The 12,077-nt window shown below is 42.0% G+C and overlaps 1 protein-coding gene across 1 annotated transcript in view; it reads left to right on the top strand.

The window, feature by feature from the left end:
* The window catches only part of LOC149282402 (von Willebrand factor C domain-containing protein 2-like), a 40,614-nt gene extending 30,789 nt beyond the window's left edge, over positions 1 to 9,825 (top strand). Inside the window, exon 3 of the mRNA XM_089498290.1 lies at positions 9,677 to 9,825. Within this exon, the coding sequence (XP_089354416.1) occupies positions 9,677 to 9,825 (149 nt within the window). The remainder of the gene's footprint in view (positions 1 to 9,676) is intronic.
* The last annotated feature ends 2,252 nt before the right edge of the window (positions 9,826 to 12,077 follow it).

Here is a 12,077-nt window from a genome sequence, read left to right as displayed (position 1 = left end):
GTTTTTTTGCATTGATATCTTTTACAACATCTAGGATACAGCTGATGTCCGTAGCGTGCCATTAATGGGAGGAAGAATGAATCGAAGGGTAGATGTAACTACAATTTAATGCAGTAGCTGCTTCCACACCAGAGCACAGCAGTGTGTAATAACATTTGCATGCTTGGAGCAGAGCGGTGGCTGAGGGTAGCATCCATTCCATGTTGGAAAACTGCACATGCTGGCGCATGGTGATTTATTTAATGCATGAGCCAGGTTTTGTGTGCACTGATGACTAACCTCTTCTAAACAGAGTGGGTCTCAGTAATTCTTAGCTTTCAGCAGAGAACTGCGTGCGCATGCATTAAGATCTTATTTATTGGGGCTGAACCATGCTTGTGATATGTTTATGTCTTGAGTGGAGGAGAGTCTACATTTCCTAACCCCTTCCATACCATAATATACTAGTGGGTGTTCAGCTGAATTTAAACCACAAAGACCCCATACTTCATTAAAAACATTAGGTCCAGCATAAGTAATAACTAGGCAGAGCATGGTCAAAATTAGTGGAAACCAACTTATTTTTTTCTCCCAGTCCCGCTCTAAAAAAAAGTGGAGCCCCAGGTATATGCCAGCCTATGAGGATTTCGTCTTTGTGTGCAGTAAGCCATTTCCCGTACAGCATCTTCCCAGCATGTCGTATTGTGTTTGAAACACAGAAAGAATAAAGAAATAGCCTTTCATTGTTAAAATAATATATGTGTGAACATTAAATGTTAAAATCCTACATAACTGCACTGTAGCAATGTCTTATCTCCGTGTATCCTTTTGTGAATATATCCAGTACCTTTTACCCTGGAGCAAGCAGCAAGAACGGAAATACAGCCACAATTCAGGAATTGCATAAGCAGGGAATACAATATATGAATAGTCTGTATATTCACACAGGGAGGGAAACAGCCACTGCTACCTTAGGCATTTCACACAAAGTTAGTCCTAATTGTTTTTATATAAGCATACATGCCTCTACTCCATATAATTGCCCTACGTGTCCTAGAGGGAGAGATATTGATTAGTTTTTTCAATTTTACTGTACTTTAATTATGCAGATCTGAGATGTAGATATTTTCCAGATATTAGATTAGATTTAAAGATTAATGGACTAGTAACATAAATATGGATCTGATATGTTTGCTTTTGATGATCACACACAAAGGATCCAATCAGGAGATCAAATGGGATTTTACCTTAGACAGCCAATGGCCCTTCTAGTTTTTTACCCAACTAAAAAGAGTATTAATGTTTACAAAGTAACATTTTACATATACCATTTTAATTGCTCAATATGTCTGATTACTGAAGTTTCTACTAGACATGTGCGAGTTGGCCAAAAACAGACACATTGTTTGATTTGGTTTTGCCCCAATGAACTACATTTCCTGCTCATTCAATTTGGCTGAAAATCAGGGGGATTTTTCATTTGGGAAAGAAATCAATTGGTCAGTGTCCACATTTACTCTCATTCACTCTCTCATACTCTCTTTCATTCTCGTTTACTCTCACACTCTCTAAATGTTTTCTCTGTCGACCACTTTCGCTTCTGCTTCCACTTTTGACTCTTCTTGTTCTTCATCTTCTCTCTTTAATCTTCTCTCTTTCCTCTTGTCTTTTATCTTCTTTCTTCTCCCACATCACCGCGGACATAACCAGGTGTGAATTTCTGCCATGCTTCTGGTGCCGTCCTCTCCCCGATCCTCCACCTTAGTTCACCTTAGGGCAAAATGGCTGCTCTATCAGTGACATCCTCTCCGCCAATTAGAGGATCGAGGGAGAGGACATATCCAGGAGCGCCATCATTTTGGTGGAATTTCACGTCAGGTTATGTCCTGTGACGGTAAAAGAGAGAAGAGAGGATAAAAGAGAGAATATGAAAGAGTGAATATAAAAGATAAAGAACAATAAGATGAAGAAGTGCAAGTGGTCGGCAGAGAAGGTTGGGGAAATTTAGAGAGCGTGAGAGAGAGTGAACGAGAGTGAGAGAGTGAGAGAGTGTGAGTGAAAGAGCCTGCAAACTGCATTCAAAAAGTCTGAGCATTTTCCTTAGTTTTCATCTACTTTGTTGGGGATCTACACTCATTCCTGTGGTTTTGTACGAATTGCCAAATTTGCCGAAATTCGATAAATTTCCAATTTGTACAAATCTGATTGCACGAGTCTAGTTTCCACTGCTTTCAGGGTGGCTGGGCCCCAGCCTATCCAATGCTCTCACAATGTAAAATGCAAGTCTTTTTGCTGAGCGGCTGTCACGTTTCACCATGCGCTAGCTGGACTTGTTCAAACTTTGTTGTTTATTTTCATTTACCGACCACTAGTGGCCGCCCTTGCCACTCCGACCACTCTGACTAATTATCAGGTCCAGCTGCAGTGGCTTACCTGATCAAGTCAGCCTTGATAAACCTGCCCAGCCCTGCAGTCTGGGCCTTGACATTAATGTTTGAGGACTACCTGGTTGGTTCCTGCCTTGTTCCAGAACCTGCCTTGTTCCAGAACCTGCCTTGTTCCAGAACCTGCCTTGTTCCAGAACCTGCCTTGTTCCAGAACCTGCCTTGTTCCAGTACCTGCCTTGTTCCAGTACCTGCCTTGTTCCAGAACCTGCCTTGTTCCAGGATCTGCCGTGTGCCCCGCAAGTGGGCTTATCTGCCGTGTGCCCCGCAAGTGGGCTTATCTGCCGTGTGCCCCGCAAGTGGGCTTATCTGCCGTGTTCCCCGCAAGTGGGCTTATCTGCCGTGTGCCCCGCAAGTGGGCTTATCTGCCGTGTGCCCCGCAAGTGGGCTTATCTGCCGTGTGCCCCGCAAGTGGGCTTATCTGCCGTGTGCCCCGCAAGTGGGCTTATCTGCCGTGTGCCCCGCAAGTGGGCTTATCTGCCGTGTGCCCCGCAAGTGGGCTTATCTGCCGTGTGCCCCGCAAGTGGGCTTATCTGCCGTGTGCCCCGCAAGAGGGCTTATCTGCCGTGTGCCCCGCAAGAGGGCTTATCTGCCGTGTGCCCCGCAAGAGGGCTTATCTGCCGTGTGCCCCGCAAGTGGGCTTCCTGCCAAGTTGAGTGACTTTCTTTGTATTTATTGATGTACCATCGCATTCAATACAACTCTTAATCCAGATCTGTTGTCTGTGGTTTAATCCTGCGCCTGTCTGTAACAACCCCAGACCATAATGCATCGTGGGGTACAGACAGAGCCCCTCGTATCCCCTGCACCTGGGCTCCTTATCAACCTGTGTTCTCAGCTCGTGACAGAATGTCAAGGCCCATACAAGGAGTTCGCGGGGATACCTGCAGTGCTGGAATTGTTGGCAGAATGTGTACTCCACCTATGCAAGTCGGTAAGGACTGTGGTGGAAGCCGATTGCGTGGACACAAAAACCAAGACCCAGACACCAAGAAAGAAGGCTGCTAAGAGCTTTAAGCGAGAGCCGCTCACCAAAAAAGAAATACAAAGGAGACAAGAGGACGACTTATGCTTTTATTGCGGAGGGACTGGCCACAGGATTACATATTGTCCGCACAGACCAGTCAAGCCGTCTGCAACCCACCTGGAGAAACCCCATGCCCCAGAACCTGCACATGACGCCAGCAACGTCACAAAGCAGGAGCATACCCTGTCACATCCACAGACAGGTGATGCAGGGGTTAACCAGTCCTCGGCACCTGTGACTCCTACGCCCTCCATCACAATGTCAGAAGACCTCCAGACCTTGTCTGACACCCCCGAGTGGCCCTATATGGACAGTGCGTCATCTGATGCAGAGGTCATGGACACATCCATGGAGATCAACCCCCCGGCTGTTTGTGCAGCCAGAAGCACCACTCCTACCACTCACAGGAGTAGAAGTAGGACAAGACAAGCACATACCAGGACTTTCGCATCTGTCTATCCAGCCCAACTCGGCACAACAGAACCTCTGCCATCAGATCGTGTAGTGACATCCAACGGCAATGTAATATGTCGTGTAGATCTGGAAGCGTATGAGAAAGCACTACGTGCTAGAGAGGAGGAGAAGAAAAAGAAGTCTCACCGCAAACGGTGAGACCACCGTTCCATGGTTCCGTAAGCATCCGGAGGCTGCTCCTTGCAGTGGGGGTATGTCACGTTTCACCATGCGCTAGCTGGACTTGTTCAAACTTTGTTGTTTATTTTCATTTACCGACCACTAGTGGCCGCCCTTGCCACTCCGACCACTCTGACTAATTATCAGGTCCAGCTGCAGTGGCTTACCTGATCAAGTCAGCCTTGATAAACCTGCCCAGCCCTGCAGTCTGGGCCTTGACATTAATGTTTGAGGACTACCTGCCTTGTTCCAGAACCTGCCTTGTTCCAGAACCTGCCTTGTTCCAGAACCTGCCTTGTTCCAGAACCTGCCTTGTTCCAGAACCTGCCTTGTTCCAGAACCTGCCTTGTTCCAGGATCTGCCGTGTGCCCCGCAAGTGGGCTTATCTGCCGTGTGCCCCGCAAGAGGGCTTATCTGCCGTGTGCCCCGCAAGTGGGCTTATCTGCCGTGTGCCCCGCAAGTGGGCTTATCTGCCGTGTGCCCCGCAAGTGGGCTTATCTGCCGTGTGCCCCGCAAGTGGGCTTATCTGCCGTGTGCCCCGCAAGTGGGCTTATCTGCCGTGTGCCCCGCAAGAGGGCTTATCTGCCGTGTGCCCCGCAAGTGGGCTTCCTGCCAAGTTGAGTGACTTTCTTTGTATTTATTGATGTACCATCGCATTCAATACAACTCTTAATCCAGATCTGTTGTCTGTGGTTTAATCCTGCGCCTGTCTGTAACAACCCCAGACCATAATGCATCGTGGGGTACAGACAGAGCCCCTCGTATCCCCTGCACCTGGGCTCCTTATCAACCTGTGTTCTCAGCTCGTGACAGCGGCTGAGAAGGAACGGTCCATAGCAGAGAGCTTGTTTATTAGAATCCACAGAAACAGTAGGAGATGGGTGCAATAAATATGATGCAGAAAACCAGTAAACAACTGAAGAGTGAACCTTCAGAATGCCATGTGGCCCAAAGTCCCTCAAGCCCTGTTCATTGACCAGCTGTTTTGCAGACTGCGCTGGAATATAGATCAGGGAGTTTACTGTACAGAAGAGAGGCCATCAATCTGAGTCTGTTACGAGCCCCAGTGATTCTTTCATTGGTTTCTCTCATTGCCTGCTTCGGAGATCAGTATAACCAAATCCTCATATAAAGTGTTTAAAGCACGGTGCATTGGGACCATTTCAGCATCAATTCTGACCCTCTCTCAGGAGGCTTTTGGATTCAGGCTCCTTGATGTAATTATGTCAGATTTAATAGTTGTTTTTTTATTGATTCCAGACAGACGAGCTTTGGTTTGTAATGTGCAAGCCAAGAGCTGTAGCATTGTAAGAATAAAAGAGGCATAGGATATTTTGGAAGGAAATTTCCAGCTTCATCCAAAATATAGTCACATACTATATTCTACTATTCTGTAGCGAAACCTAGAATAAATAATTATTTCACTTGCTCAATTCAGTTATGTCACCATTATCAGCTCTCACCCGGACAGACAGTGCATTGTGATTTATTATATTAAGCAATTACTAGGTACATTTCGCACAGGGCCAAAACTATTTACAGTAAATGTGAACAATTCTGGACCGTCCCGGGTGCAGCCTGCCCCTATGTGCTAGTGGGGCACCCCCTTGATGAGTGCCTGCAATAAATATAGAACTTTATATTTACCTTACGGGTTTTGTCGAGTCTTTTAACTCGACATCTTCAGGGGTAGATCAATCATGCAGCTTTAATACAACTAGTCAGTTTCAAAACTTATTCTAAAATGAGTCTCATTGGTTGTGTAATTTAATGGTAGTTAAGAAAAAAATTACTTCTGGTGTTTTATCAATCGTCATTCTTTAGGTATAGGAGGAATCTAAACAGAAAAAAATGGATATACCAAAAAAAAAAAAACAACGGAGGCAGTTGGCAACTTTATAGATAAATGCTGTGTATAAAAAAAAAAATATATATATACTGTATTGGCCCGAATATATAGGCCGCAGTTTTTTCCCCAACTTTAAGTCTTTAAAGTGGGGGTCCAGCCTATGATTGGGGTTTAGCGCAATTCATATTGGATGTGCAGTTCTGGGCCACGGGCAGGTGATTTTTTTCATTTTCATTTACCCCTGCTGCGGCATGGATTTTCCACAGAATGGGGGAACGGAGCATTGGCCCACCCTGCTCTCCAGTTGCTCCACCCCAGGGACCCATATTTACATTCTGGATAGCACCTGTACCCAAATGCCAAAATAAGCATCTCCCTGGGGTTTACACTGTCACAATATATACACACACAGTGGCAGTGATATGGTGTTATCATGAGCGTGTATCTGTTAGTACATGGTGTTAGCATTTGTCTGTGGGTGGATGTCAGTGTATGGTCCTAGTGTGAGCGTGAGTGCCAGCTTATGATGTTGGAGTGTCAGGTGTAAACCGAAGCATAGTGACATTAGGAAGAGCAGGAAAAATAATGTGTTTGTATATGTGTAAGCGTACAGTGTTAGAGTGAGTGGTGTTAGAGTGAGTTTGCCTGTTAGTATGTGTGGATGGCAGTTTAATAGAAGGAAATATGGGCATTGGTAAATAAGTCAATAAATGCTGCAATAAAAATACAATTTTTATATTAGTTGTTTTGATTGTCTTCATGTGTTTCAGTTGTTCCTGGGCTTTTTTCATCGCTGACCTCCTGAAGACGCTTGTCAACCAACTATGCATACAAAATGTACCTAACATATTTAGCAGTTTGTTTGTATTCATACATATACAGAACTATCATAGAATAAACTAAAAATAGGTATTTTAGAGTTTTAGTTGTGTTTCTCAGTTGTGGTTTATCCTCCTAATAGTCTGTTAGAAAAATGGAACAAAAATAACTTAATTAGTCAGTTGCTAGTTTCTAATCTACTTACCTTCTTTGATTTCATTATATATAATTATGCTGTGCACTTCCCAATCACCCAATCCTAGTGCTGCAAAAAAAAAGAAAAAATAACACAGCTTCTCAAATGTTGTGCCAAAATAGAATTGGATGGGAATTTGTCAAAAATGATGTGTAGGCAATAATAGTAAGTCAATTTATGAGTACAACAGTCAACACGGAGACCTTCATCTAGGTTAAAATGTCAACCATGTCTTTCTTTGATAGATTTAGAAATTTTGCACATGTTGGTCAGTTCTGCTCTTGAATAAGGTAATACCCCGGCTTCTGAACCCAATTGATAAATATGAAAATAGATACCCTTTTAATTCTTCAAGCAAAAGCAAGCACTCTAGATTAGTAGAACATAAATTAATCTGTAACTACTTCACTCCCAGAATATGGGTACATCAGTCATACAGAGGGACATGGTGGTTACCATGCTGGTCCAACAGCAGTTTATGATGTAGAGCAGCAATCCGCTAGTCAGCAATTATGAGCCGCTTAAGAACAGGCAGGGCAAAGAACCTCTGTGGCTGGAAATAGTTTGTACTGCCATGGCATCTTAAACTGTGTGAACAAGCTTCTTTTAAGAGAGGGTATCAGTGTGGCAGGCGACATTGAGAATGATCAGAAAACATGCTTATACCAAAAGATGATGATGTTCTTGAAGGCAACATGGCCGAGGTACAACAGAAGGAGAAGAGCGGCAGCACTACTATGACTTAACACCCAGTTGGGCCTCTGAAACACAACCAAATATACATTCCATCCAAATATTCATGTATTGTCTGGATGTTGTCCAATTACTTCAAACTCTTGCAGTTTAATCCAATAAAGCTTGGTTCTTAAAAGGGACAGTCTAATGTTCTTAAAAGGGACAGTCTAATGTCCCTGGCACCCTTACTATGGGATACTGCTAAGGTACTCTGCTAAGGTACTCTGTGAGTTTAATATGATTTCTTTCAAAAAACAAAACAAAAAAGGAACACCAGACCCCTACACGCATTATTCAGCAGATTATCCTGATTTTTCTAAACAGATCACACAGAAATTTAAAGTTTTCATAGGAAAGACAGGTCTGTGAGTTCAAATAGATGGAAAAGCTACACAAAATAGCTAATGGAGTATTTAGATGAAGCTCATGCCTTTTACTAGGAAACATAGAAAAATATGTCACGTAAGCTTTCAATACTTCAGATGGAGTCCTTGTGTCTACGGACAGATTTACCTTAGTAAATAGGCTATATTTATAGAATTACAGTTTAATCAGGAACACATATGGTGAATGCACATTGCTGCCTGTTTCTGGTTAAAGGAGCCACATCTAGTCATCCTAATTGATGTACAGATTTCCCGGCCGAATACATCCATTTCTTCCTCAGTCAGATTAGCACAGAACACACAATTTCACTTCTCTTTCATTTATCTCTATTCTGGCTTTTAGTACTTTTTTTGGTCAGAAAGAAAAAAAAATGCTGTGAGAGTCAATTAGAAAATCATGCAATTATAGGAATAGTAACCCTTAAAGGGTCTATTAAGTGAAATTTAAATTGGTGCAGAGCACTGTGATTTCCCCATGAATACTAAATGGACTCATTTACGGCCAGTCCTATTATATGTGCGTCCAAATGAATTTATATCTGTGCCATGTACGTGCAAGGACAGGCATTCTGATGGGGATGAGAAGGCGGAGGGGAGTTCACACGTAGATTTGCAGTGAACAGTCGTGACTGAATGGGATGTGTTGTGTTATGTCGCAGTCCTCTGAATTGTAAATAATATACAGGTTTTACTCGGTGCATGCCACAGAGAACAGCCGTACATTATAAAGCTCACAGGCATGTCTATGGTTCACTAACATATTTGTGGTTTTTATTAACCCTTTCAAGTCTACTGTTCTAGATGATATTAGAAATCGAATTTGATGAAAAATAAGGGAATAAAAAAGCTATAAAATAAAATAATATTATATTACATCAGTAATATTCAATTGCACACAGTTTTATAAAAATACTACATTTTTGCCTGTTGTGAATACCTCATTCAGGGCTCTGTTAGAGATAGACATTGAGTTGGCTACATTGGATAGCTGCAGCTGTTTTGTAACCAAAGCTTGCATTTGTCAAATTCTTCTGGACAACTAATTTTCTGGCTGGTATGAAATGAGAAAAATAAATATTTTAAAAAAGGAATAAAAAAATTATGTTGTAAAAGCATAAACAATAACGTGACAATACCGGTATTTCAAACCTGTTTTTTTCTATCGTTTGTAAATGTACTATGTATTGCCATAATTTAATGTTTCTTAGCAGTATCATGTCAACGTACTAAAGATGTTTTTGGGTTGAGGGTAGATCATTTTGGACATCATGTTTGAAGAGATGGGGCACTCTGGCAGAACTGTGTATAGTCACTATGATGTTGGTTGGACAGTTTTATTCCATGATATCTGTATCTGAGTAAGCTTTGTGACAAACTCCAATTTACATAAGTAGTATGCATAGTGGGACTAAAAGTAAACAGATGATTTACAGTACTAAAATAGTATAGATTGTGAATGGTCTTTCGGGAGTTGTGGAACTGCATTTATGTATTTAAGTTTCTCTAAAAGTGAAGAGGCAAACAAAATTCAAGTTAGACAAAGTGTGGTGAGCCATGTGGATCCAAATTGCTGAAGCTCATCTCACATCCTGTCTGTTTGCCCTCCAGGTCCAAACTGCTTCGCGGGCACCACTATCATCCCAGCAGGCATAGAGGTCAAAGTGGATGACTGTAACATTTGCCACTGCCACAATGGAGACTGGTGGAAACCAGCACAATGTTCCAAGAGAGAATGCCATGGAAAGCAACCCCTATAGACTCTGTGTGCCTATGCCCAGCGGACGAATCCAGAAAGTACAATATCTACAACCAAACTATTCGCCAAGTGAAGAGCTTTACACAAATGAGGCATTAGACTTAGAGGATGAGCACAGATGTCAGGAGACAGAAAAAAAGTAGAAAGCGTCCATTTGTTATAGCATTGGATTGTTCTGGACTTACTGTGCACACGCCAGAGGAATTCAAATCCAGAGATCTGCATCACCTATTCTGTTCCTTTGGGGACAACTTCAGTTTCCTGACAAAACGTAACCAAACAGAACACAGAGACTTTTATTGTGACACTGTGAAGGGAGCTTTGGTTCCATTTAATCGATTCTCACCACGTTTACCTGACAGTTATTTGTCTCCATGCTCTGTTATTAGTTGTTGAGTTTGTTAAACTTGAGTTTGTGTGTGTTTAACCGGAGGACAAGAACATTATAAATTGTATTCTGTTGATATAGGATATTATAATTTTATTACAATACATTGCTGCTACTTGACAAAACGATTCCAACCTATTTACTGCCAAAGAACACCTCAAATTGGTGCATCACAAGACCATCTGGCCGTAAAAGCCAAAGGTTTAATGTGCAAAAATATAAAAGGCAAAGAGATATTTTAAACTTTTTCAAAAATTATTCTTCCATGGCAAATTTGCCAACACTAATGAACCAAAAAGAAAATTAAATTAATAGGGGCACCTAATGAGAGCACAGTGGATTGCATTACTGACTACTCCATCACTGGCAATGTTAAAATGTCAGTCCTAAAAAAGGGCAATGTGCAGCCGATTTCTTTTCATCTATACCTCTAGTGGTCCTTATGAAACAAGTCTATTGATAATCATAGCATAAATAACAAAGGCAACAACAAAACAAAAAACAAATCTCCCAAGTGTAGCAGAAAATACATTTTTTTTAGTATTAGAACTCATGTCATCCTCATGTAATGAATGATGGGTGTTAAGTCCCGTATCAGCTGAAGCTCCAGAGGTCCAGAGTTATGGCAGAAGTTATATTTCTTATGTTCCACATAATGTTTACATCATTATGGCTCGTAGAGATCCAGAATGTGCCAAATCAGATGTTACGGCTGGTTCTATAGCATAGCTGTTATCTTAGTACATTTCGTGTATATTTCTGTGCTTTTATTTTCCTGCTTCTTTTTTCAGCAGCAAACGGTTAAAAGTAACAGGTTTCATGTGAGTCCATCAGCTGTTAAGTGTCATACCGCTGAAGCAAGAGCGTGCCTGAAATTTTGTGGGAAGCTGTCTCGCGTGCACCAAGATAATATATTGTGTGCGCTCCTGCACAATAATATTTGATGCGTCAGAAATATATGATTAAAATATTTTGTTAAGTACAAATGTGTAATATTTGTTAAACCACAGTTCTCTTTTGATGTCCCTGTGCAGGGCTTGACACAAAGTTACAGATTTCTGTGCTTGCATCTTCACTGCATTTCCGGAGGGACCGGGTTGTCTGATTCACATATTTACCATTAATCCCAGGGAATCAATATTCCTAACCTCTTTCCACTTGGATATCAACTCTCAAAAATGTACATTTCTATTTTCTGGATTTTTAACATGCTTGCGTAGCTATGTTAAGGTTAGAGCAGCTTTGATACATAAAAAGATGGATCACCACCAGAAATACTTCCTATTACTTTTAAAGAAAAGAGGAAGCAGCCCAGGACCCAGACACTCCACGGGGGTTCACAGCAACTGGCCTTTGTATCTAGTTATATGGAAAGAGGTAAAAGCAGAGATGCTGAGATAAAGGGATGACAAATTTAACTATGCTGTGAACGAGGGGTACAATGATGGTTGGGAAAGGAACAAAAGCCTAGAGGTAAGGAAACTTGTGCAGACTCACAAGCAGAGGCTTGTCCATAGCCTCGTTAATGTTGCAGATGTCCCTGATCATAGTCATGGGGTAAAGTTGGCAGATAGGAGCTAGCCAAAGATGGGCTGTGATTTTTGCACTCGTGTCCATCCACTCCTTTGATTCCTTGAGATCTAATTGATGTTGCTGGCCTTTAAGAAAGTGCACCATTTGCACATGGTGAGTCCATGATTAGCCTCATCGATGGGAAAACCTAGTTTGGGGATGAGATGATTTGGAGATGAAACGATGTAATGAGTTCATGATACATTTATCAAAGATATAAAATCGAGACTGTATTTACTATCCAGGTGAGTAACACCAGCTCTCTATTTTCTACTACATGGTTAGAAATTCCA

Source organism: Sceloporus occidentalis, unplaced genomic scaffold (assembly GCF_023333645.1).
Source record: "Sceloporus occidentalis isolate IW3139 unplaced genomic scaffold, rSceOcc1.0.p SCAF_117, whole genome shotgun sequence".
NCBI classification, from domain to species: domain Eukaryota; kingdom Metazoa; phylum Chordata; class Lepidosauria; order Squamata; family Phrynosomatidae; genus Sceloporus; species Sceloporus occidentalis.
This window is presented reverse-complemented; position numbering and strand designations above follow the sequence as displayed.